Raw genomic sequence first — 26,528 nt, forward strand, 5'->3', positions numbered from 1 at the left:
TATCTTGCTGTTCTCTTCTCTCTTTCTTCTGTCTGTACCCGGCTGGCCTTAGGCAGATGGGTCCCTCCATATGAGCCGGGTTCTGCTCAATGTTTCTTCCTGTTAAAAGGGAGTTTTTCCTTGCCACCGTTGCCTTCAGGCTTGCTCTGGGGGTTTCAGGCCGGGTTTTTGTAAAGCGTCTTGAGACGATTTGTATTGTTATTGACGCTATATAAATATAATTGAATTGAACTGAATTGAATTGTTCTTGGATGAAACGTATCCAGGACTTTGATTAACCATCATCTCATCCTCCGGGTCAAATTCGACTCATCTCAATTGTTTCTGTATCACATGATTTAATATAAATGTGTCCTACCGCCTATGGATCCTGAAAGGAATCGCACTATATCTATAGTAATAAGTTGAGAATGTGTTGACTGAAAATACAGTTTACTTTAGGCTTTATAACACAGGTGTCAAACATATGATCCGCGGGCCAAAAGTGGCCTATAAAAGGGTCTAATCTGGCCCGCAGCATTAAGAAATTTAATTTATTTTGGAAGTATAGTTTATAAAATGTAAACATTCTCCTAATTGACTTGTTCTTGGAAAAAATCTACAGGTTATTATTCTGTCATCTCAGTGGTCCGGCCCCTTTGACATCAACTTGGGCTGTATGTGGCCCCACAACTAAAATGAGTTTGACACCCCTGCTCTATATATAGTCAAACAGAGCAGAGGTCAAAGGTTTCATGGTCGATGCAAAGACAAAATAAATATGACGGGAGCAGCTGCCTCATTACGGCTAAACTGTTGAGTTATAATCCCCAAATCCAGATACTCCCCATCCTGCAACCACATTTTGAAATTGTTAAATAATGTGATCTTAGTGTGAACCTCTAGTCCCCTGCTGAGGTGTCAACACCCGTTACTGTGGTGCCATCTGGTGATGGGACGTCCTGTACAGACAAAACCTCAGAAACCAGAATTATTTAAAAGATGCAACGGACTTTAATCTTGGCTGGTGAACACAAGCCACGTTGAGGCTTTTAGCAGATGGACAAGCTAGAACATTCACCTGCCTAGTTTAGATACATCGATCAGGCGTAACATTATGACCACCTTCCTAATATTGTATTAGTATTGTGACTCATCAGAGAATGGACATGGACCTTCTGAGGGTGTCCTGTGGTGTCTGGGAACAGGATGTCTTTGAGGGGAGGGGCCTCTGTGGATCATCCCACAGATACTTGATCAGTTTGGGATCTAGTGAATTTGGAGGCCAAGGTCAACACCTTGTGCTGTTCTTCATATATTTTTATTTTTTTTAGTTGTTCCTAAAGCGTTTTTGTGTATGTGCCTGTGTCAGGCTGCATCCTGCTCGGGATGGCTGCTGCCATCAAGGAGTGTCATTGCTATGGGGTGGGGGTTCCTGGTCTGGTCTAGGTGGGTGCTACATGTCTAAGTAACATCCACACCAATGAATGAATGAATGCCAGGTCCAAAAGGTTCCCAGCAGAAGACTGAGTTGTCACAAGATGGTTTAAATGTTATTTACTTCTCCTGTCAGTGGTCATAATGTTGCGGCAGATCGCTGTGTATCACTGCTTTTTAAACCTCCTCTCTTAAGTCTTGGGCCACATGTGAGAACGCAGACCTGCATTTTGTAGCCACATAACAAAGAGCGCTGGCAACAGTTCAAGAGCAGCTTCGTTTCGTAACTAGTGGAGCGATGGAGGTGAAGAACCCACTGGAGTGGGAGGAATACGTGGCCGTCGAGTGGCAGGCAGGTAGGCAGAGAGGGGTGGAGAGAGAGAGAGAGAGAGAATGATCAAGAGCAAGTGTTGCGGGACGAGAAAGGTGAGAAAAATCCTGCAGGAATACAGAGAGATTCTGTAAATGGAAGAGGAGGTTTACTGACGGATGAGTCACAGGTGGACGAGTGACAGGCAGCACCACCCAGACACAGGATTAGACAGAGAGGAGACAAATACTGATGGAGAGGAGCAGGAGAGCTGTGATAGACTGGAGACCTGTCTGCCTCTTGTCCCAGTGGCAGCTGTGACAGGCTCCTAAGTCTAATAAAAATCAGGCTTTTACAGAAAGGTGAAAAATAAAGGTCGAGTCGGGAATCAAAACTTTTAAGACATTTAACCAAGTCTTGTTTGGACTTAAAACACTTGAGAGACAATTTATGAAGACACAAATATGTTTGATTCTTACCTTTTTAAGTTATTCCAATGCACATTATTGCACCTTATTAATCCTTCCTAGGTATTTAACAAATATGTACGTCTGTCTGTATTTCTTGTAAATTTGTTCATATGATAATTTTGTAAATTTTTTCCTTATAGTATTTTATTTTATTTTCTAAATTTTTATTTTATTTTATTTTCTAAATTTTTATTTTATTTTATTTTTACCTGTGGTTTTCAAGAGTGTAATTTCACTTGTGGATGAATAAAGTCTTTCTAAATATTTTTTTTTTTATTATCTACTTTTAAAGTGAAAAACTTCATGGAATCATATTTTATTTTATTTTTACCTGTGGTTCTAAAGAGTGTAATTTCACTTGTGGATGAATAAAGTCTGTCTAATTTTTAATTATTTTTATTATCTACATTTAAAGTGAAAAACTTCATGGAATCATGTTTTATTTTATTTCTCTGGTGTGTGTAAAAAATTTTTAGAGATCCAAATTTGAAAATAAATTCCCTATTTTAAATATTCACAATAAAAAATATTTTTAATTTTATTTCAATTTCAGAATAACAGAAAACAACATACGTGTAATAATAATAACAATAATAATAATAATAATAATAATAATAATTAATACGTCCAGAAGATGGCAGTAACAGGAAACAGTCGAAGAAGAAGAAGAAGAAGAACCGCGTGATGACGCAATCAGAATGCGCCGCGGCAGCTAGCACTCCAGCTAGCCACGTTAGCTCCCGGAGCCCAAAGGAGACCAAATACTAACTGCGCCGCTCATGCCGGCGGTCGTTTCACATTGTTAAATGGTCGAGGGACCGTCCCGGTGCCCAGTAGTTGTTCGGTTCAGTCTCAACCGGGAGTCGCTATGGCGGAGGAGGGGGATTTATCTCCAAACCTTCTGACAGAGCAGGCGAAACACGGCAATGGCGACTTCGTGCCTCCGGACGGGCTGTGCTGGGTGTCGGTGCTGTTCTGTCTGCTGCTGGCTTGCTCCTACGTCGGCAGCTTGTACGTCTGGAGGAGCGACCTGCCCAGGTGAGCCCCGGACACGACCCGTGGGACAGGACGAACCCCGTGGGAGAACAGGGGGAATGAAACCCTCGTGTTCTTGGAGGAGTCGGTTACTTTCTGTTCGCTGCTGCGGTATTTTAATCTAAAGTTTGCGGATACTTCAATGGGCTTTTGAAGTCGCACATATTTCTTTTTAAATACATAATTTCTCTTCATTTAGTATTTGATAGCTGCTCTAACAGCTCCACAGTGTGGCCAGTAACCAAGCTCTGCTACTTTAATCTAATGTAAAGTTGTAAGCCATAAAAAACAGGCAGAGAGAAGCCGAGCCAGTCGATCAAGTACTACCACCTCACCAGATTCATAAAGGCTTTTCTTATCTTCCTGAGAGGAGAGGTTAGCTCATACCTCGGCTCCAGAAAACCTGTATCCTGTACTACAGAAACCCTCTCTGTGACATTGAATCAAGGCGGTAGTGTTGAATGAATGACGATCAACTACTACCACCTCACCAGACATCCACACTTCACAATTTGCAAATCTCTGACTTCATTTTCAAGAGTAAAGTTCTTCCACACAGCAGACGTGTTTAGTCCCGCGACCGTGCTTCCTCCTCTTCTTTGATTTTTGGCGAGGAGGAGGAGGACGAAAACTTTTCAATGCTACAGGGACGTGGTTTCTCTTTAGGGAAGACCTACAATAAATTAATGCAAAAGTGCATCAGGCTTAAAGGGGAACTACTATTTTTTTACAACCTGGACCTTATTTCTGGTATAAAATACGATCGTTTACTCACCCATATAACTTTAGTGTCATTTGTATTCCTTCGGGAGATATTTGGATCTGTGTATATCCATATAGTGGGAGTGAATGGGGCACCGAAACGCAGCCTCTAAATAACGCATTATCTGCCGCGAAACTCGTTCATTTCACCAATATTTTGTTATGATACGCTAGTGCTGTTCCCTCTTGAGTCCAGAGTTACCTGTTATCTATTCGCGGATGTGCAGCGGTTTGTTGTTCTTTGGCCAGCTGTTCCTTTCTCTGCCTCCACATCCTCCTTTCAACTAGCTCCTCATCCGTATACTCTGGCTCACAACGGTAAGGACGTCCATCATAAACAAAGTCGTCGTCCACAACCTCAGAATCGGAAAATGATTCAGCCGTGTTGCAAAAAACTAGCAGTAGCAAATTACAGGTAAACAAGCCAGAGATGACATCATCCAGGTCAGAGGTTAGTAGGTCAATCTACAGACCCTGAATGATGATAACAGGTAACTCTGGACTCAACGGGGAATAGCACTAGTGTATCATAACAAAATATTGGTGAAATGGACGAATTTCGCGGCAGATAATGCGTTATTTAGAGGCTGTGTTTCGGTGCCCCATTCACTCCCACTATATGGACATACACAGATCTAAATATCTCCTGAACAACTGCAAATTACACCAAAGTTATATGGGTGAGTAAACGATCGTATTTTATGCCAGAAATAAGGTCCAGGTTGTAAAAATCGGACACATTTAGAAATGCCTGAATCTCCCGCGCTACCAATCAAGACGTCCCAATAATTCATACAACTGGCTGTATTTGCACAATATTGCACATAATTTCATTGTCATATTCCTTTTTCTTTTGTCTTCAGGGACAATCCCGCTGTAATAAAGAGACGCTTCACCAGCGTCCTCATCGTGTCTGGCCTCTCGCCGCTCTTCGTGTGGGCATGGAGAGAGTTCACAGGTGTCAGGGTGAGTTTATATCTGTCCGTTCTCTTTTCTCAAGATTAAGTGGAGTAAATGTTCCTGTTTTTTGTGCTTACCGTCCGACCCCTTTGCTGTTGTGTCTCTCAGACCATTTCACCGCTGCTGGCTCTCATGGGGATCCGGTTTGAAGGCCTCATTCCTGCCATCGTACTTCCCCTGCTCCTAACCATGGTGAGAAACACACACTTCTTAAACCGGTTGGTGTGAAATGTTTGTAGAAACAGTAATTTGACTGCCTTTTTCCTAATTTTAAGTTGCATGAAACCTTTATTCAGTTTATCACAAGGTATGAGACCTGGTCCACCTTTGTCCGTCACTTTTAGTATAAAAAAATTGATCAGTTTGATCAATTTTTCTTGTCCCTGAGCTCTTTATGGCCACATGTTTGGGCTACGGGCCAAAGTGGAACCACCACCACCAGGGATCAGATCGTTATCCGGCTTCAGCCAAGCCTGATCTTTTGTAGGTATTTATATCATGTCCGCTATAAAACAAAACCACGTCACTGTGGCATCAAAACTTCTTCTTCCTCTTCTGTTTTAGTGGCGGTTGACAAGCACCAGAGCTGCCACTAAATAGAAGAAGCTGTCTGGGAGAACTTTACTCTGGAAAATGAAATCAGTCAGACAGAAATTTGTAAATTATACGATGTGGTAGTAGGTTATTGTTATTCAGTACTACCAACTAGATTCAACACCAGTATTACAGAGATGGTTACAGAGTTAGACCAGGACTTTTCTGGAGTGCAGATCACAGGTTTTCTGGAGCTAAGGTACGAGCTACCGTCTCCTCTCAAGAAGATAAGAAAAGCCTTTATGAATCTCCATGGGAGGAAATTCTGTTTATGTAACAAATCCTTAATAACTTGCTCTACAAATTGTAGATGGAAAATTTCAACCAGGATGTTCTCATTTGCTTAAAGTCTGGGGAAGCCACAACACACCATCTCAGACTTTTTGGCCAAAGCTTCAGTCTACACCACAGACGGTATATAAAGATGGACGATGAACAGCTCCTCTAAAGTGAAGCCAAAGCAAGTAGAGCTCCCCCTGGTGGCTGGCTGCAGTATAGGTCATAAGCTCCACCTCCTCTATGTTAGTGGGCGGGACTTGAGTCAAACTAAAACACTAAAATATACATCAAACTATTTTTTTTCAAGGATAGTTTCTGTCATTTTAGGTAGTTAATATAATGTTGATGAATGTTCAAGTGTAATTTTTTTGGATAACTTTTAGTTAGTTATTTGACGCTATAGAAACAGGATGTGACATAATGGCGACCACCAGTTGCCATGCCAACCACTCCATAAAGCGGCCCCGTGGGACCATGAGATGGTTTATTGGTTTATTTATCTGCTGAGAAAATGCACCGTACCTGTATTTTGAGATTTTGCCACGTTACAAACACAACAGCCCTCAGGGTGTGAAGGGCAACACTCTGTCAGTGAAGGTATATTGCTGTCTCTATATTTCACCTCTTCTTTGTGCAAATGCTCGGTGCCAAACACACACTGAGCAGAGAGGCCACGGTGGTTTAGACTGCGAAATTACGCTAAATGTGGCTAAATGTGGCTTCCTCTGCCAAGTTGTGTTTGCGTACATGCATACACGTTTTATTCTTTTAAAAGTGTGCGTATGGTCTTGTGCTACAGGTCCTGTTTCTGGGCCCCCTCATGCAACTGGCCATGGACTGTCCGTGGAGCTTCACAGATGGCGTCCGGGTCGCATTTGGTGAGAACCATCTGGATTTTGCCCTTTTTTTTTTCTTTTCTGCAAAAAAATCCACATCTCAGTCCATAACCTTCCGCCTGTGTCCTTCTCTAGACCCGTGGTTCTGGATGCTGTGTCTCAGTGACATGCGCTGGTTGAGAAACCAGGTGGTGGCGCCGCTCACAGAGGAGCTGGTGTTCAGGGCCTGCATGCTGCCCATGCTGGTGCCCTGCGCCGGTCCTTCCACAGCCATCTTCATCTGCCCCCTTTTCTTTGGAGTCGGTGAGTTTGAGTTATAGCAGCGCAACTGCAAGTCGTGTATTTTAACCTTCAGCCGTGTTTTAGGTCTTTGCATGTGTCTTCACTTCTGTTCTGAGCCTCCACTGGATGAAATAATCATGGCCAAAGCAAAAAAGTATGTAAATAGCCGAACGCTTGGTTCCAGGAAACTTCTTCTTCTTCTGTTTCCGGCAGCCTTGACGCTAGACAACCACAATTAAACCAGAAGAGGAAGAAGATGTTTCTAAATGACATTGGCGTGGTTTTAGTTTAATGCAGACCTCAAATAATTAAGCACAAAGGATCAGGTGGTGTCCCGGCAGCTATTCTTTGAGTGGGCGTGGCTAATGCCGGAAAGCAGGAAATGCTAGCGGCCATGCTGTTAGCATGCTAATGTCAGCAGTGTGACCGCTAATCTCTCCTGGGTAGAGATCGTCCGAAAATATTAAGAAAAGTGCGTCTCCCTCATCTCCCACAATGCTTAGCGCTTGTGACGTATGCTGCAGTGTGGAGGGGCTTATGAGGATTTCCCCAGAGTTCAGCATTTGAGTTATTTTTTCTTGTTCTGCGGCCCGAGGTGCGAATTTCTTGCTTCTAGCTGAGTATGTAACAAGCTTTAAAGGGGAACTACTGTTTTTTTACTCAACGGGGAATAGCACTAGGGTATCATAACATAATATTGGTGAAATGAACGAGTTTCGCAGCAGATAATGCGTTATTTAGAGGCTGCGTTTCGGTGCCCCATTCACTCCCACTATATGGATATACGCGGATCTAAATATTGTCCGAACGATTCCAGATGACGCCAAAGTTATATGGGCGAGTAAACGATTGTATTATATGCCAGAAATAAGGTCCAGGTTGTAAAAAACAAACGGTAGTTCCCCTTTAAAGTGAAAAACATTGATAATTTAAAGGGATGTTACTTACCAAGTACGCCCCTATGCAGGGTTTCTTGCATCCCGGTGCCACATGTTCCCCAGATAAGCCACACACATGCACCCGGCCGTCCTTGTGATGTTAAAGACAGTGGGACAGTTCATTAGACCAAGCCACCGTCTTCCATAAATAAAAGGCCTCCTTCTTCCATCCATGCTTACTCGTCCAATAGCAGTGTGTGTTAGAGTATGTGCTGTGGGTTTAAGTCCCTGCCGTGTCGTGTCCTCTGTTCCAGCTCACTTCCACCACGTGATCGAGCTGCTGAGGTTCAGACAGGGGACGCTGTCGGGGATCTTCCTCTCTGCAGGTGAGAGCCGAGGCGTTTAATGATGCGTTTCATTCCTCCACGACGCTCACTACTGTGGCTGCGTCGTCTGTACAGTCGTAGGAATCAGCCCCCCCTTTTTTTTTTATTTTCCCGTTTTCCAACAGTGTTTCAGTTCTCCTACACGGCAGTATTCGGGGCCTTCACTGCCTTCATCTTCATCAGAACAGGTGAGGAGCTTTTCATTAACACCTTACTCTCAGATTACAAACATAAATGATGATTTAAGGAGAAAACCAAGCGTTTTGCATTAACAGGTACAGGTAAATACAGGTTAAATGAGGAGATTTAAGTGGCCATACACCAGTATACCGATCAGCCACAACATTAAAGGGGAATTACTGTTTTTTACAACCTGGACCTTATTTCTGGCATAAAATACGATCGTTTACTCAACCATATAACTTTGGCGTCATTTGGAGTCGTTCCAATGATATCTAGATCCGTATATATCCATATAGTGGGAGTGAATGGGGCACCGAAACGCAGCCTCTAAATAACGCATTATCTGCCGCGAAACTCGTTCATTTCACCAATATTTTGTTATAATACGCTAGTGCTATTCCCCGTTGAGCCCGGAGTTACCTGTTATCAACATCCCTGGTCTGTAGATTGAACTAGCATATTATAACAAAATATTGGTGAAATGAACGAGTTTCGCGGCAGATAATGCGTTATTTAGAGGCTGCGTTTCGGTGCCCCATTCACTACCACTATATGGATATATAAAGTAATATGGGTGAGTAAACGATCGTATTTTATGCCAGAAATAAGGTCCAGGTTGTAAAAAACAGTAGTTCCCCTTTAATAGCTGGAGCAAAAGATGAAGAATTATATCTAAACGACACTGGAGGCTTTAGCAGTTTATGGCGTTAGATCTGTAATTCATGTGCACTGGTCAGCACGGGTGGTAATAGCTCCGCCCCCTCTGTGTTGCAGGTCATCTGATAGGTCCAGTCCTCTGCCACTCCTTCTGTAACTACATGGGTTTCCCTTCCGTCAGCATGGCCATGGAGCACCCCTACCGCCTCACCATCCTCTTCTCCTACCTGATGGGGGTCTTCCTCTTCTTCTTCTTCCTCTTCCCCTTCACCAACCCCTTGTTCTACGGCCTGCCCACGCCGGTCTGCACCCTCACCTCGTCCCCCAGCTCCCTCTGCCTGTCCTGATCCCGGCCCACCTTAGTCCGCCACCGCCGCACTTTTTTTTCTCCATCCGCTGCCGTCGCGTCTCCTTCTGCCAATGAAGCGGTCGAGGGCGTGCGTTGGGTTTTCCTTTTTGTTTTGTTTTGAAGTTAGACTTCAGGTCCGGTCCTGTTTGGGCCAACAGCGCTGACAACCACGTGGGCTCTGATGCCACCTGGTGAGGTGAGGAACTCTGTAGCCATTTTCTCGTGGTCTCCGGGCCCCTTACATAGATAAATATATCTCTACATTTATATGACATCAGTTTATTGTTGGTGCTCATTTCAGAGAACGCTTAAGCGAAGGGTTTTGTTGCCCTCTGCTGCCACCCAGATATGTGACACTGAAAGACAAACGCTCCTCAGCTGAGTGTCAGTGGACCATCCTGATTTCTTTTTAAAGGATGGTTCTGGTCTACTACAACTTGGGTCTTATCAGTCTTTGTAAAATCCCCTGAAACTAAAGTCATAGACTAACCCCCCTTCCTTAAATACAGTTGGGTAGGTCCTAAACATCTTGTCTTACTTGCTGCATCTACGTTTCACCTCCAAAACCTTGGAGTTGGGTGCCGCGTCAATTTTAATCAGTCAAGTGAGTTGCCCCTATCCCAAAACCCAACAGTAAGCAAATCACCTTCAGATCATTGGAGAAACTGGGACGATTTTAGTGTGTTTTGTCAATGAATGTCCCGGTTTTCTCCCAAATCCAGCTGCTCAGTTTTCTGCTAATGTTGCCTCAACTTTATTCCAGAAGAAGCGAAGGCTGCTTGCTTCGTTCGTGAGTGACAGTGTTCTGGCTTATCGCATTTTTGTTTTAGCTCTAGTTTGGAAACTAACCGAGATCTTAAAAATCCACGTTTCAGCTTTTTTTTTTTTATAATAATCTGACTAAAACCGTGTTAAATCTGCCTCGCTTGCTTTATTAATTGCTATAATTGCCCAAAACTACTCAAATAAGACTCAAGTTGTGGAGCAGTTCTGCTTCCCGTCACGTCTGGGACGGCGGACGACGACTGGTTGATGCGTCTTTGGCGCCTTACAACATGTTGGACCCTTAAAACCGTCACATTTATTTAATTTAATTAGAAAGTTAATGAGTTTATGAAGAGAGGACGACACGGTGAAGGTAAAGACGGGCTTTTTTCCTCCATTTAGTGTTAAAATACCCAAGATTCGCTTTTTTTTATAAAGGTGTTCTGCTGCCCGTCATGTCCTGAAAAAAAATTAGTAATTTCAGTTGGGGCATTTGCAAGTTGATCAATAACGGATGGATTTGGGCTTCAAATACAAGTCTTTCTAAATTAAGTATGTATCCAGTATCCTGATTTTAGGTCTTTATGGGATTCCTGCTAGTCGTGAATACCCCGATTTACGTTTCAATGCGACGAGCATCTTTCTAAACTAGGCATGTTTCTGCTGTAGAGACACTTGGACACGTTGACGTCTCTTATGTCTAAGGGTTTTCTCTCTAGACGACTGTAGCTGCACTGGAGCCTTAAAACTACAGTCAGAATCCCCAAAACACATCCACATCACCTTTTAGTTGTTTTTAATGTTTTGGTTTTATCTGCGTTTCCGTATGCACATAGTTCGGTAATAGATTGAGGGTTATTTACAGTATTTACCTCCGTATGTATCAGTGTTGGAAGTTTGTTTGGTTAGCGGAGGAGGAGGTGGTGGGTGTTGTTGGTTGCAGCTTGGGCGGGCGGGCGGTCGCTGAATGAAACGCAGTCGTACGTAGTCGGGTTGTGACCGAGCACAAACTAAAAGTCGTTTCTCACCAGCACGGCAGCAACAATCAGTCGGTGTGACATTAACTCTACTCGTTTCCTCATGTTCATCCTGGTCATTTGTTCCCAAACGCATGAAATCGCCTTTGCATTGTCCAAAGACCGTCTGCGGTTGGTGTTGTCGTTTTTGTTTCCTTTTCCATTCCATACATCTTGTCGTAGGAGGTTACAAACAACAGGATCCGTTTAAAATCTGGTGCTAGTGTCCATAGACTGGCAGGTTAAGCTGCCTACTGCTGTTATTCTATAAGCTTCACTTGTTGTATTGCAGCTAACTGAAGGGAGTATTAAAATAAACAAGGACCAGAAAATGTCTTTTTACACCGGGCCGCGACAGAAGTATAAATACAACATTTATTTTTGTTTGATTGTTTTATACGGGAAGCGTACTGCATTCACATGAGAAAAGAAAATTAAGCTTAAATTCAGTTTTCGTGAAAATACTTCCGACTTGTTCCGGGACATAGACGCCGTAACCTGTGTACGAAGCCTACGTCGGTGCGAGTCATTTATACTTGTGAACTCGTCGCTCTGTAACAACTCCACCCAAACACTAGTCGGCTTTGTGTCTTTTTTTAAGAGTCGGGTTCATTTTTGTTTCTACTTCCTGCTTCACTTTCAAAATAGCGACTGAAACTTTTGCTGAAATTTCCCTGCTCCAGTGTTGTCCACCAAACCACCAGAGGAAATAATTGTCTTATCATTGTCTCCAGGAAGTCTTAGGCGTCTGCGTAAAGTTGACAAACTAATATAACTTAAACACTGAAGTATTTTTCAAAATAAAACTTGATTGAGCTCAACAGACAGGTCTCTAGAAGACTGAACAGAACTAACGGAACTTTGTCTCATAAAAGTTTTTAAAAAACAAAGTAAAAAAAAGCAAAAAATATTTCATAATTTATTAAAAATTATTTAAAAAATTGTAAATAATAGAATTTTTAAAAAATCAGAAACACGGACATTTATTTCATAAAAACTGAATTTATTTATTTTTCTTTTAAGTGAATGCAATACTCTTCCATAGTTTCAGTACTGTGGTAAACCATAGAAATATTATGTCCATACATATTTGGACACTGACACAATTTTCGTTTAGCTGTTTTTCAAAACATATAATTTCATATTAATCGAGGATTTAAAGATTTAATTCAAAATGAAATGTTTAAGAATCACAAACCTCTTTATTCACTGGCTCATGTATAATTCGGCAAATAAATAATTATTGTAATCATTTATTAAGAAGGTTTTCAACGCTTTGCTTCAGCTTTACTGCAGCGGTCGTCTTTGTGCATGGCTTTTTCTGCCTTTAGTTTATTTTTTTGTCGTCGTGTGAAACACATGCTTGATCGGATTGATCAACATAACCGCTGTAGAACAGTTCACTTCTTAACTTTAACTAAAAAAAAAACTCAAATTACTAATGGCTAAAAAATCTAAAATTGTGCCAGTGTCTAAAAAATAATATATATATATATATGCACAAAAGTTTTTGGACGTCTGCTCCAAGCTCATACTGTGAAGAAGAAGTAGTGGACTGATTGGATCTGAAGCAATAAATGCTGCGTGTGGATTTTCTGTTTGGACCAGAACCGTATAAAGATTATTTTTGTCGTCAGGCTTAGAAACCTTAGATTAAACTGGTTGTAGGGATGTTGTGTACCTCCCTGGAGCTGCCAGCAGAGAGCGTCAGAGCACTAGAGGCGAGGTGTTCACTACCGCAGACTATCTGACAACCGTCGTCCGTCTCCTGAAAACCAATTCACTCCTAACTTGTTTTTCCTTCAGCCTCCACGCGATTACGCCTCCGTAGGAGAGACTGATGCAGAGTAGAGGGAAGCCGTTGTCACTTTCTAGTTTCCTATTTAACATTTTGCACCTTCTTTATTTTGCCTCTTATTCTGAAAACTGACGACTCCGTTTTATAGTGCTGTTATAGCGATATTACCCCGGCACGTACTCTCAGGCTGGGTGGGACAATCCTGATTTAGGTGAATGATGAGTTTTTTATGATAAACATATGATATTATACAGATTAAAAAAATAAACCTTCATCTGAGAAGCTGTAACGGTGCGTGTGTTAGGTACTAGACGATAAAAATCTGAACTAAACTTTTAAAAAATAACAATAACCCTGTCCCAAACACAATCATTAGAAACAAAAAAGAAGCAGCTGTTGTAAACCTTCTGTGTGTTTAGTTTGTCTAGTCTGTATCTGAACACCTAAATACCTCATTGAGGAAGTTTGGGAGCAGCTTTCGTTTAAACCGGCGGGTGTCAAACGATAAAAAGCTGTAAATAGTGACAACTCCAGATGTTTGCCTTTTGTTTTAGAGCAGAGAAGAACGTTGTGGAAATGAAAGGGGAACTACCGTTTTTTTACAACCTGGACCTTATTTCTGGCATAAAATACGATCGTTTACTCACCCATATAACTTTGGTGTCATTTGGAGACGTTCGGACGATATTTAGATCTGCGTATATCATTATAGTGGGAGTGAATGGGGCACCGAAACGCAGCCTCTAAATAACACATTATCTGCCACGAAACTCGTTCATTTCACCAATATTTTGTTATCGTAGGCTAGTGCTATTCCCCTATCATAACAGAATATTGGTGAAATGAACGAGTTATCGCAGCAGATAATTCGTTACTTAGAGGCTGCGTTTTGGTGCCCCAGTCACTCCCACTGTATGGATATATACACAGCGCTCTGCTGGATCTAAATATCTTCTGAACGACTCCAAATGACACCAAAGTTATATGGGTGAGTAAACAATCGTATTTTATGCCAGAAATAAGGTCCAGGTTGTAAAAAAAAAACGGTAATTCCCCTTTAAATTTGAGAGCGTGCGATTTCTGCACAGTGCTGCCACCTACTGTTCAGTTCTGGGTCTGAGTTGTTGAACCGTGGTGACCCCTAGTGGACAAATTAGGAATAGTTGTAGTAATTTTATTGAAAAATGGCAGTAATGTCATTTTTGCACTTCTTCTGATCCTCCCTTCCCTTTTCTACTCTTCTTCCTCTTCCTTCTTCTTCTTTTACAAATTCATCCCACTGGGGCCCAGATCGGACCCTCTGGCGGGCCCCGCTATGTTTGACACCCCTGATTTAAAACGAACGAGGCGCCAGCTTCCAAATCGATGCCGTGTGCTGGCCCGGATGATACCGTTGGATTTTTTTTTTTATTTACTGGCTACAGGTCTAGGCAGTAATTGTATTTTATTTCTTTTCTGGATGTATATTTGTATTGTTGTGTAAGGACGCTGTACAAAAATTGCCAAACTAGACAAAGTCACTGTCTACTGGTGTAGATTTTTACATTTAGTTCCGTTTCCTTATTCTTATTTAGTATTTGAAGCAGTTTTGAAATTACTTCCTGTCATTTAAACCCCGCCCCCTCCCCATTCAAAGCCCCGCTGTCACATTTTGCCAAAGCGTCGCCATTGAACGTAGCCGCGTTAGCGGTTGTCAGGCGACGTCTGAGCCCTCCTGTCTCTCTGAGTAGATTTAATTGTCTGTTACAGAGCAGATCCTGCTGGTCTTTGTCCCGACACACCTGTCAGCTAATCGTTGTGGTGGCACAGCACCTCAAAGCTAAAACTCAAGTGTCCTCCACGGTGTCATCTTCTTTGATAATGCCACTGCATGACATTAGATACTGACATTTGCAAGTGCTACAGAATTTATAATAAGAATATCAATAAAAAGAGAAAAAGATGAAACCCCATATCTAAAGCTTAGTTGTGAGCGGTAATAACCAGTTCTCCACCTGCAACAAGAGGCACACGTTAAGTTTTTATGTTTTTCAGTTCCCTGCCACCGACCTGACCTCATCGTAGGAGACGATCAGACTGAAAACCAGTTCCTAATCAACAGTCCCTTGCGGGTTTTTGCTGCTGAAGATGCAAAACCTGCACACGTCTAATAATATGCAGAGAGCAGCGCTGACAGAGACTGCAGAGTCTATTTTTGCAAAAGTTTGAGCGTCTCTTGTTATTTTCGTATAAAAACACCCGGAGGGAGGGAGGAAGGAGGGACAACCCAGACGTACATTTACAGAACTCATGAAGACATGAGGCGGCCGGTGGAGACAGATGTTTATACTGAGCGCTCTATTTTCTAATCAGATATATTTTGGTGACAGGAACAGAATGTACAGATTACGTGCATGTATTTTATGTGCTCACTGTGTCACTTGTGCAGTTCGAGGTAGCGACGACACGACCATGTTTTAGTATGACCGTCTTTTACAGGATGTTTGAAATCACTGAGAAATATCTATTTGTAAATAAAGATTGTAATTTTATCCACGTCTCTGCTTTTGTCACTGTCTCATGGACGTTAGGCCTGATCAGTCTCTGTGTCTTAACACGCATACAAAATGTTTGTGTCTATATATAAAAAAGTATAAATAAGATACAAAATTGCATAAAAATAAAGACAAGTATATAAAATATACAGAAGTATATAAAAATACATTCTTACGAGTGTATATATAAAAATATTAAAAAATATGTAGAGAAAAAATAAACATACAAGTATATAAGATATAGAAAAGTGTAAAATAAAAATCTAGACAAGTATATACAAAAATCTATATAAAATATAGAAGAATATACAAGATATATAAAAATATATATAGAAGTATATATAAAAATATGCAAAACTACAGAAAAAAACAAGGTATATAAAAAAATACAAAAATTCAGAGAAATATATATAAAATATAGAAAAGTATATAAAAATATACAAACAGAGAGTAATATATAAAATATAGAAGTATATAAAAAATATATACAAGTATATATTAAAAAATAAAAAAATATACAGGAAAAATCATATATATATATATATATATATAAAAAATATAGAACTATATAAAAAATATCAAGATATACATTTTTTACAAGTATATATAAAAATATATAAAAACATATATATGGAGAGAAAGTATATAAGATATACAAAAGTGTAAAATAAAAATATAGAAAATATATTGTGAGAAATATATAAAATATACAAGACTATAAAATATATTTATGCAAGTATATTTAAATAAACAAATATATCAAAAGAAGATAATATAAATACAGTATAAAATATCTTAGATTTTTAAGAAATGAATGGAATTTAATGTATTCATAAGTTCAAGGTTATTAAATATGTAATACTGTATAAAGAAATAAAAATATACGGTAGCAACAAGTCAATGTTAGTGGAGCAGGGCAGAGACATAAAAGTTAACAACATATTGAAGTTGCTTATTAAAATCATAAATTTCTTGCTCTACAGAGGAAAGTCACGTTCAATTAAACATCAGCGGGCGATGAAAGTCATCTGTGTCCCATCTCATCTCTGAGTCTCTGTCCTGTGTGGTTTTGTTTTTCTCTCTTTGTAATGAACTGTCCCAGCCGTCTGGACACATCGACACGTCTCTCTCAGGCTCGGTACCACTTTCATCTTTCATCTTTCATCTCCAGCAGCGATAGCGGCCTCTCAGCAGGTTATCAACGCTGTTTGGTTAAGCCCTCCCCCCCAGCCCCCCGTCCGTCCAGGGAAACCTCTGCCCTCGACACAAATATACACTCATCAGGCTGGTGTATAGACGTCTTTTCTGTGGCCACATACCAGTGCAATCTCCCAGCTCTGCTCTGCTCTGGCAGCCTGTTATTCTATCAGCTGTGGAGGCTGATAACCCCTGGGACACACTATACGGCAACACCAAGGCAATACACTTCAGCTTCTTTTTTTTTTCCAGTGTTGAGCCTGAGGAGGAATGTATGTAAGAAAAAAAGTGACATTCATCTCCCAGGTCACACACATTTCATTAGTTAGTGGAAGGTATGCAGGATTTACACGACCCTTGTTATGTGAGGATGAAATATGGCGAAGGAATGCCGGGCTCGTCGCTACGGGTCTGGTTCAGTGTCGGAGAGGTATGGGTGGAGAAAAGAAAGCAGTTTGAGAACATTTGTTTACCTTCATGAGTCGTGTTGGTGCCAGACTGGAAGACTGGAAAGACTAACCCTAGCCCCTCACCCTATCCCAGCAACATTCACATTCACATCCACCCCTCCCCCCTTGGATGTTTCACCTTTTTGTTGACAAAAATCAGCACAGAAACCAAAAAAAAAAACATTCAACTGTTAAAGGGTTTTACAAGTTAATGTTAATTAATTAAAAATCTCTAAATTAAAGTGAAGGATTGCATAAATATTCTGCTCGTTCTGGTCAGTATTCAGTAGATGCACCTTTGGCTGCAATACGTCACATCTACGACACAAACTGCAATTTTCCTCTGTTCTTCTTTGCAAAACAGTTCAAGCTCTGTCAGGTTTCTTGGGGATCGGGGTGTGAACAGTTTCTTTTCGAGTCCAGACACAAATTCTTGATTGGACTCAGATCTGGGCTTTGACTCAGTCACTCCAGAACCTTCACCTTGTTTAGGGTCGTTGTTCGTTCATTCATTTTCTGGGTGGCGGGGGGCTGGAGTCTATCCCAGCTGTCATTGGGGCGAGAGGTAGGGTACACCCCTTGAATTTATGGACCACCTAAAATACTTCTCCGTTGGTGGACAACACTACTCACCATATTGAAAACCCCAGGGACTTCGTCGTCACACTGGGCCCAGAAGAAACCATCGTACCCTATGATGTAACCTCCCTGTTCATGTGTATCCCCACCAGAGAAGCCACAAAAGTAGAACGGGAAAGACTATGAAAGGACGACACCTTGGCCGGTAAAACCAGTCGTTTTCTTGCCCGATCGCTCAGTTTGTGAGGACCAGCTCTAGGCAGATTTAAATAAGTGCCATACCCCTTCAATTTCTTGGATCGTTTACTCACCCATATAACTTTGGTGTCATTTTTAGTCCTTTGGAAGATATTTTGCTCCGGTGGACTGCCACGTATATCCATATAGTGGGAGTGACTGGGGCACCGAAACGCAGCCTCCAATTAACGCATTATCTGTCGTGAAACTCGTTCATTTCAATATTTTGTTATGATACGCTAGACTAGTGCTATTCCCCGTTGAGTCCGGAGTTATCAAAAAATAAATATTCAGCCATGTTGCAAAAAACTAGCAGCAGCAAATTAAAGGTAAACAAACCGCATGGGGTGCGTGCGGCACTCAGAGATGACATCATCCAGGTCAGAGGTTAGTAGGTCAATCTACTGACCCCAGATGATGATAACAGGTAACTCGAGACTCAACGGGGAATAGCACTAGCGTATTATAACAAAATATTGGGGAAATTGAGTTTCACGGCAGATAAGGCGTTATTCAGAGGCTGTGTTTCGGTGCCCCAGTCACTCCCACTATATGGATATACGCGGCGCTCCACTGGATCTAAATGTCTTCCGAAGGCCTAAAAATTATATTGGTGAGTAAACAATTGTATTATATGCCAGAAATGAGGTCCAGGTTGTAAAAAACGGTAGTTCCCCTTTAACTGAGCTCCGTAGGATGTCCAGTGAGTTGGAATTTTTTTTGCAGTTTGTAAAATTGACACGAGAGAAGACTTTTTTTTGCAATTTTTCACATGACAGGCTACATACTGCATCCTGACCATTTATTGTATTATTAAATTATTATTCAATTACACATTTGGAGCACATTTTGCACAAGTTCAATGCACGCTGTGCTGCTAGAAATGCTTGAATATCTCAGACCGTGGAGTTAAATATTACCAAAATTCCACTGTTGGGAGGAAGCGAGTTCACAGGAAGCCATAGCTTTAGGCTAGTGAGCCAAAAGTAGGAGTTGGTGCTTTTGAATTATTCAATTGAAATCACTTTATTTGTCCCCAAGAGGCAATTTAAAAGTCGCATAAAGTAGCTGAAGATTCCCAAATAATTTCTAAAGTGTTTTGTGCATTGGTGCGTTTTTTTTAAAAGATTAAGAAAAATTATTTGAGCTGGACCGCCCTGGGGATGAACGTCATCTTCAGCAACGTCTGCGTCCTGAAGGGGAAACAGGACATGGAACATGGGGGGGCTAAAGTCCTATTTCAAATGATAGTAGTCTCTGGTTTCTACGGTGCATTTTTAGACCCAGTGGTTCCAGAAAATGACACAACGAGCGTCTAACCTTTACTTCGTCACAGTGCTGGCAGAAAAAGAAAAACACATCCTACTCAGAGTGTCATCTTTCACCTGAAATGATGAGAAAACAACCAGTTTTCAGAAGTGTTTGGTTCTTAGCTGATCTGATGTACCCTCTGTCTGACATTATCTGGCTCCCTTTCAACATTATCTCTTTGTCACTTATCTTCTTCGGCTTTCATCTCTCAATCACTGTCCTCTTTTATCATGCCTCACAGCAACATCCTGGCCTCTCCTGGCATTAAATCTACGAAAGAAGTTATATACACCGATCAGGCATAACATTATGACCACCTTCCTAATATTGTGTAGGTCTCCAAATCAGTGGTGACTCATCAGTGAATGGACATGGGCCTTCTGAGGCTGTCCTGTGGTGTTGGTCCTATGAGCTGAGGGGAGGGGCCTCTGTGGATCATCCCACAGATCTAGTGAATTTGGAGGCCAGGTCAACACCTTGTGCTGTTCTTCATGTTTTTTGTTGAGTTGAGTTGAGTTGAGCTGTGACACTTAAAGGGGAACTACTGTTTTTTACAACCTGGACCTTATTTCTGGCATAAAATACGATCGTTTACTCACCCATATAACTTTTGTGTCATTTGGAGTCGTTCGGGACATATTTATATCCATATAGTGGGAGTGACTGGGGCACCGAAACGCAGCCTCTAAATAACACATTATCTGCCTCAAAACTCGTTCATTTCACCAATATTTTGTTACAATACACTAGTGCTATTCCCTGTTGAGTCCAGAGTTATTTTTGCCAGAAATAAGGTCCAGGTTGTAAAAAACGGTAATTCCCCTTTAAATCAGAAGTCAGACTTCCATTGGCGTCACTCAAAGCCAAGGCAGAAGACTTTACTAACCAGGGAGTAGGTCTATTAACGCTGTGCCACATCTATGCACCACTCCATGTCCCAGTTGTAATTGTCTCATATTGAGGTTGTTGAAGCTGTTTCATAAAAAAATAAATAAAAAAATACAGCTATTTGCATGAGAGTGGTACATTTGAAGACATAGCACAGATGCAACACTGGAGAAAAAGTTGCAGACGATCCTGTCCAATGACATGCTGGTTAGGTTCATTGGTGATTCTAAATTGGCCGTAGGTGTGAGTGTGAACGGTTGTCTGTCTCTCTGTGTTAGCCCTGTCCAGGGTGTACCCCCAGCCTCTCGTCCCAATGACAGATGGGATAGACTCCAGCCCCTTCCCCAGTGACCCTCCAGAGGACAAGTGGTTGCAGAAAATGAATGAATGTTGATAAGCGCCCTCCAAAAAAGGCTAGAAACCTTCAGGGGAAGCACTGGTAGAAGAGTTGCCAACGACCTCCTCCAACCTTCAGACGATGTCGTCGTCTATGGAGCTTTCTTGTCATGCTAGATTATGCATTTGAAATGATTTATTACTAAATATTATTGCAAAGACTGGAACATGCGATAGGGATTTAAGGATCCTTGCTAGCCTGAGTTACATCATCAGACAGATTGTTGGCGTTAAAGAAGACTCAGTTTGTAAAAACAACATTAAGCCTTTAACCAATACTCCATTATGTTTAAGGTGGACATTATTAGGAATTAAATGCTGGTTTCTAAAATCAAATGGAATCATTTTTCCACCACTGACTCAAGAATACGAGTCATTTTAACGTGGACGACAGAAACCAAACACTTCGTTTGAGTCCTCAGAGAGAGTCACTCTGGTTCTTGTTGATGCCGTTTCATGATTTCCATTCCTCTCGCTGATCTTTGTTGACTGTTACAGCTCGTTCCCACTAAGCCAGAGTGTCGGCAGCTATTTATAGAGAGTAGACGCGACTGCTGGGGCTCCCGAGTCGAACGTTTTTTACCCTAAAGTGGCCCTGGGAGCAGCTCCTCAAGGGGTGAACAGAATGCCCCTTTGCCTCCTCCACTTTGTCATTCTCCAGATCTCTTCTCGCTCACCCATAAAGCAATCTTCTCAGACCCACGGCCTTCCTGCTCCTCCTCCTCCTCCTCCTCCTCCATCGTGAGGATCAGAAATACAGTCGAGGAGCGATGAAAATGCAGCCCGTCAGCATCTCAAGAGTTCATGAAAGTGAAATATCCGGCATATTTCCTCTGCGGTGACACATGTGTGTCCTGGAGTGGATTAGAGGCGCAGAGAATGAATATTTAATCAGATTTTTCCCATTTAAGGCTGTGGTGCAGTGACTTCTAGCAGACACTATGAATAGAGTCGGCTCAGCCACAGCTCGGCCTCTAATGCTCGATCCCACCGGTGGTTTAGATGCAGCAGTCAGTTGCTTGGTTCAGCTTTGGAGACAGATGACTTAGAGATGTTTGGAAAAGCAAATATGTAAAGATGAGGTGATGTCTTTTCCTGGTGCCTTGATACAGAGGGATTGAACCATTAACTCACAGTTGATTTGAGACCTGATTGGGTCAATGTATTGGTGTTAAATATTATATTACTGCTCAATCCTAAAGCACTTTAAGGGGATGCAACTGGAGATGAGAGGAGGCATCAGCAGCCAGACTGATGAGCACACAAGTATAAATGGCTAGCAATAACGTAGGCTACGTACGTAGGTTACGGCGTCTATGTCCCGCAGTACCTTAAATGAGCCTTTCGATAGACATAATTGATCCTAGAGGGAATTTGCTTGGTCACAGTAGCTCAGTTGCACATATTGCACATGTACAAATGTACAAGAAACAGAAATAGAAGTAAATATCCACTTTATACATAGGAAGGATAAGTGCTAAGGTGCAGTAGTATGGATGCAGGAGCACTGACATGAATAACATATAATCAAATGCAGCATTTGGCTCAACAAGCTGCTTTGAAACCTAATATCATTCAAGTACCACTCATCATAAAAGGCTGTGGTAAGAATACATTACTAGGAAGAACATTTCCGTGTCCAGGACTGAATTACGTACATAGGCACAAATACAATAAATCTAACAGTTATATATATATATATATATATACATGGGTGTATATGTATCTGCGTGGGTTCTCTCCAGGTACTCCAGCAACCTGGACCTTATTTCTGGCATAAAACACAATCGTACACCCACCCATATAACTTTTGTGTCATTTGGAGTCGTTCAGAAGATATTTTGATCCGTGTATATCCATATAGTGGGAGTGATTGGGGCACCGAAACTCTAAATAACACAATATCTGCCGCGAAACTCGTTAATTTCACCAATATTTTGTTACGATACACTGGTGCTATTCCCCGTTGAGTCCAGAGTTACCTGTTATGTATTCGCGGACGTGCAGCGGTTTGTTGTTCTTTGGCCAGCTGTTCCTCTCTCTGCCTCCACATCCTCCTTTCAACGACCTCATCATCCGTATACTCTGGCTCAAAACGGTAAGGACGTCCATCATAAACAAAGTCGTCATCCAAAACCTCGGAAAAATATTCAGCCATGTTGCAAAAAACTAGCAGTAGCAAATTACCGGTAAAGAAGCCGACCGTCACGGGTGCGCATGGCGCTCAGAGATGACATCATCTAGGTCAGAGGTTAGTAGGTCAATCTACAGACCCCGGATGATGATAACAGGTAACTCCAGACTCAACGGGGAATAGCACTAGCGTATCATAACAAAAATATTGGGGAAATGAACGAATTTCGCGGCAAATAATGTGTTATTTAGAGGCTGCGTTTGGGTGCCCCTTTCACTCCCACTATATGGATATACGTGGATCTAAATATCATCCGAACGACTCCAAATGACACCAAACTTATATGGCTGAGTAAACAATCGTATTTTATGCCAGAAATGAGGTCCAGATTGTAGAAAACAGTAACACACTTTGCAAATTCATCTCGCGGGGCCAGACTGGACCCTCTGGCGGGCCGTATATATATTTGACACCCCTGGTCTCCTACGCTGTCCCACATGAACATAATTCATAAAAGAAAGAAAAAGCAAGCCCCGAGGCAGATAATTCCCCCAAATACTGGACAGTAAACTGTTTTCAACCTATTTAGTACATACCATGAGTTTGTTTAATATTTAATATATAGCATTTTCACTGTTTCACTCTGGTTGTGTGACGCATACCAGCTGCCAGGTGTGCTTTGTCTTTTTATTACGAGAAGCGGCTGCTGTTTAACTTGGCAAGCTTTGTGCTGATGCAGACATGACATATTTTTCTGAGACGTTTTATTTGGGCGTTATCATCGGCGGTATTTATGGAACCTGGATGCAAACAAGCTGGAGCCAGAAGAAAGTTAAAAATACTCTAGTGGTGAGAAAACGCAGCTCCCCTAATATGTAATATATGGACCTAGAATACTATGTCCTATCAAATCATCCTTATTCGTCTGACTCACCCTCGTCTGCCTCTTTCTGCCTGACCCCTTTCTTCACGGTCCGACCCCCCCTCCCTCCACTTCCTGTCGTATTTTGGGGAAGGCTCAGTTGGAGCGTGAGAATCTTTTTTTTCTGTAGAGGACCATCTTGACCCTGTGGTATTTGAAGCTACATACATGCACAACTACAAATGTTTTGATTTGCAAACCTCACCCTGACACGAGGACACAGGGCCTGAGATTCATTATAAGTCATCGGCGCAGCTTTCATTGTTTTTTTTTGTTTTTTTTGCGAATATCTGGTTGAGTCTGTCTGTTCGGACAAATATATGTAAAGAAATGTGTGGTATTCATACGTCTTAGAGCTTTAGAAGCCAAACATTTGACTTCTTCCCCCCAGTGAAGGTTTAATTGAAAAAGGAAGGGCGGGGGGGGCGGACCCTTGTTCTCACCAGTTTCTTACCCACATGAGTTAATGGTTTCCTCATGGACGACAGCCTGGTTGTTTAGAACAGAATGATCAGAGGTTCTCAGAGACTGTGAGTCATGACGGCCTCTGTCATTACAGCTCGTATACACCTTCACAGCGCTCAGTCGTCATCATAACGTCTCCCAGAAACAATGTGAAAGGATGTTGTTTGTGGGTGTAGAGGCGGGGGGTGCGGTGTGGTCGCAGAGCTAACCCTAGATTGGCTAATCTAGAGTGGGATTTAATTACCGGACCTCCCTGGGGTTCTTGATGGTAAACATCTCCCGGAGTTCTCCCACAGCTGAGCCGGCATTCCTCCAGGATTCCCATCACGGCTTCTCCGACTGTGTTCCTGTTACAGACGCATTCTGGTTAGATTAGCTGTTGTCGGGCTGTTGGCTGAGCTTAACCGTGGTCGTGTCCTGTGGCTGAAGGGTGGGGTGGTGGTAGTGATGGTGGTGGTGGTGGTGCTCTTGTAATTCCTCAGAGTTGGCAGTTTTGCCACAAAGACTCACACATACTTCCACACGTCTTCTGTCAGAAGCAATGTTCACAGAGCTGTACTGAGTCAGAGTGATGTACTGGATGAAAGTAAACAACGTGATGGATATTACACAAGAAGACAGATTTTTGAGCAGAAAGTGTGAGTTTCATGTGGTATTCACGTTAAACTCAGAGAATTGGTGAGATCTCATACAGAACTTAAGGTTCATTTAAAGTACCACGGGACATAGACGCCGTAACCTACGTAGGTTACGTCGGCTCTCGTCGGTCTGGTTCGCTTTGTAACAACTCCACCCAAACACTAGTTGGCGCCGTGTCTTTTTTTACCAGTCAGGTTTATTTTTGTTTCTACTTCCTGCTTCACTTTCAACAATGTGTTTCAACACAAATGTTTGTATCTCCGAACCTCCTCAGTTAACCTTTCCTCCATGTGTTCCATCTTTATTGATCCAAAACAATCAATTTGAAAATTATGGAGATGTAGAAGCAGCTGGAAATACTAAAGAGGAAACATGCTGCTACCAAGCAGACCAATCACAGCTCTTGAGGTCTATGTCACTGTGACGCGTAGTTACATTTCTGAGCTTAACCGTGGTAATAGGTGGTTTTTGTTGAACGGCATTTGTTGAAAGAACAGCCTTTATTGTCATTCAGTTAATTTCAATTCAATTATATTTATATAGCGTCAATAACAATACAAATTGTCTCAAGACGCTGTACAACATCCGTCCTGACACCCCCAGAGCAAGCCTGAAGGTGACGGTGGCAAGGAAAAACTACCTTTTAACAGGAAGAAGCCTTGAGCAGAACCTTAAGCTCATATGGAGAGACCCATCACCTAAGGCCAGCTGAGTAAAGACAGAAAAAGAGAGAAGAGAGAAGATACGAGGAACGAGATAAACGTACTTCTGACTAAAGCGTACATGTGGAATCTATTGATGATACAAATACAACATCAGCTGTATCGTACGTAACATTACATCGTTATGCGTGATACAGCGAAACTGCAACATACCCCATCACAGCAGTGCTTTTAAGAGGAATAAAACACAAACATAGATATATATACACACATATATAACTGCATTTTTAGGCTTTTCATTCCAATCAAGTAGTCTTATGTCCAACCTGAGACATTACCTTGCCTCGCAAGGCAGCAGGATTGTCGAGAGATGACGAGATGAACACGTGAGTTACCTGGTGTCGAGTGGTTACTTCTGTAACCCTGGTTTCTCCAGACTCTCTGGGCTGTGGTAAAATGTGGGCTCACAGCTTGGATCTCCATTAATTGACACCAAACAGGGCAGGACAGTACACTTTAGTCAGTTTTAAAGGAATATTATTGCGTGCTAAAGTGGTCGGATGATTTCCTTTGCACTTGCACAAGCATTTTCTTTGCTGACATACCGAACTATCTGCAGTTTCCTCTGTGTAAAGTGGATGTGGCGCAAGCTGAGGATGGAAAATGCATATTTCTTGCAGCTGCCCCTCTTCACTGCCTGATGCAATGCATTGAAAATCTGCTCCGTTTCAATTTATTAATTAGGCTTCATGGGATTATTGTAAACCATAGAGGCTGCACCGTTATTTAGTTTTCATTTTTTTTACTGTTGGGACTATTATATGTACATAAATGACCTGTATGTATATATATAGCTGTGGACAGCATCTGAAGACAACCTTCCCACTGATCTCTGCTCGCTGTGCTGCCTCTGTTGTCATGGCGACGGCTTGCGTGGCGTCTTCGGGTAGACTGTGGACGAAGCGCTCTCGCCACCAGACTTAACTCCTCATCCTGTTTATAGTATCATCTGTGGAAAATAAAAAAAGAACGTTCCCATCTCTGGTCCAGGTCATTTCAGAGTTAGCTGACGTTATAGAAAGTCTATTTCTGTTTCTGTGACAAACCTTACCTACTCTGAACGCCGTCTTCTGTCGGTT

General features: G+C 41.9%; 1 protein-coding gene across 1 annotated transcript; it reads left to right on the plus strand.

The window, feature by feature from the left end:
- Nucleotides 1-2,910: 2,910 nt before the first annotated feature.
- rce1a (Ras converting CAAX endopeptidase 1a) lies at nucleotides 2,911-15,501 on the plus strand. Its single transcript, XM_084541251.1, has 8 exons — nucleotides 2,911-3,234; nucleotides 4,857-4,959; nucleotides 5,062-5,145; nucleotides 6,626-6,704; nucleotides 6,798-6,965; nucleotides 8,137-8,208; nucleotides 8,334-8,396; nucleotides 9,166-15,501. Exons 1-8 carry the CDS (start codon nucleotides 3,065-3,067, stop codon nucleotides 9,393-9,395), a joined length of 969 nt encoding a protein of 322 aa, XP_084397377.1. The 5' UTR covers nucleotides 2,911-3,064; the 3' UTR covers nucleotides 9,396-15,501.
- The last annotated feature ends 11,027 nt before the right edge of the window (nucleotides 15,502-26,528 follow it).

This window comes from Chelon labrosus, assembly GCF_963514085.1.
Source record: "Chelon labrosus genome assembly, chromosome: 1".
Taxonomy (NCBI): Eukaryota; Metazoa; Chordata; class Actinopteri; order Mugiliformes; family Mugilidae; genus Chelon; species Chelon labrosus.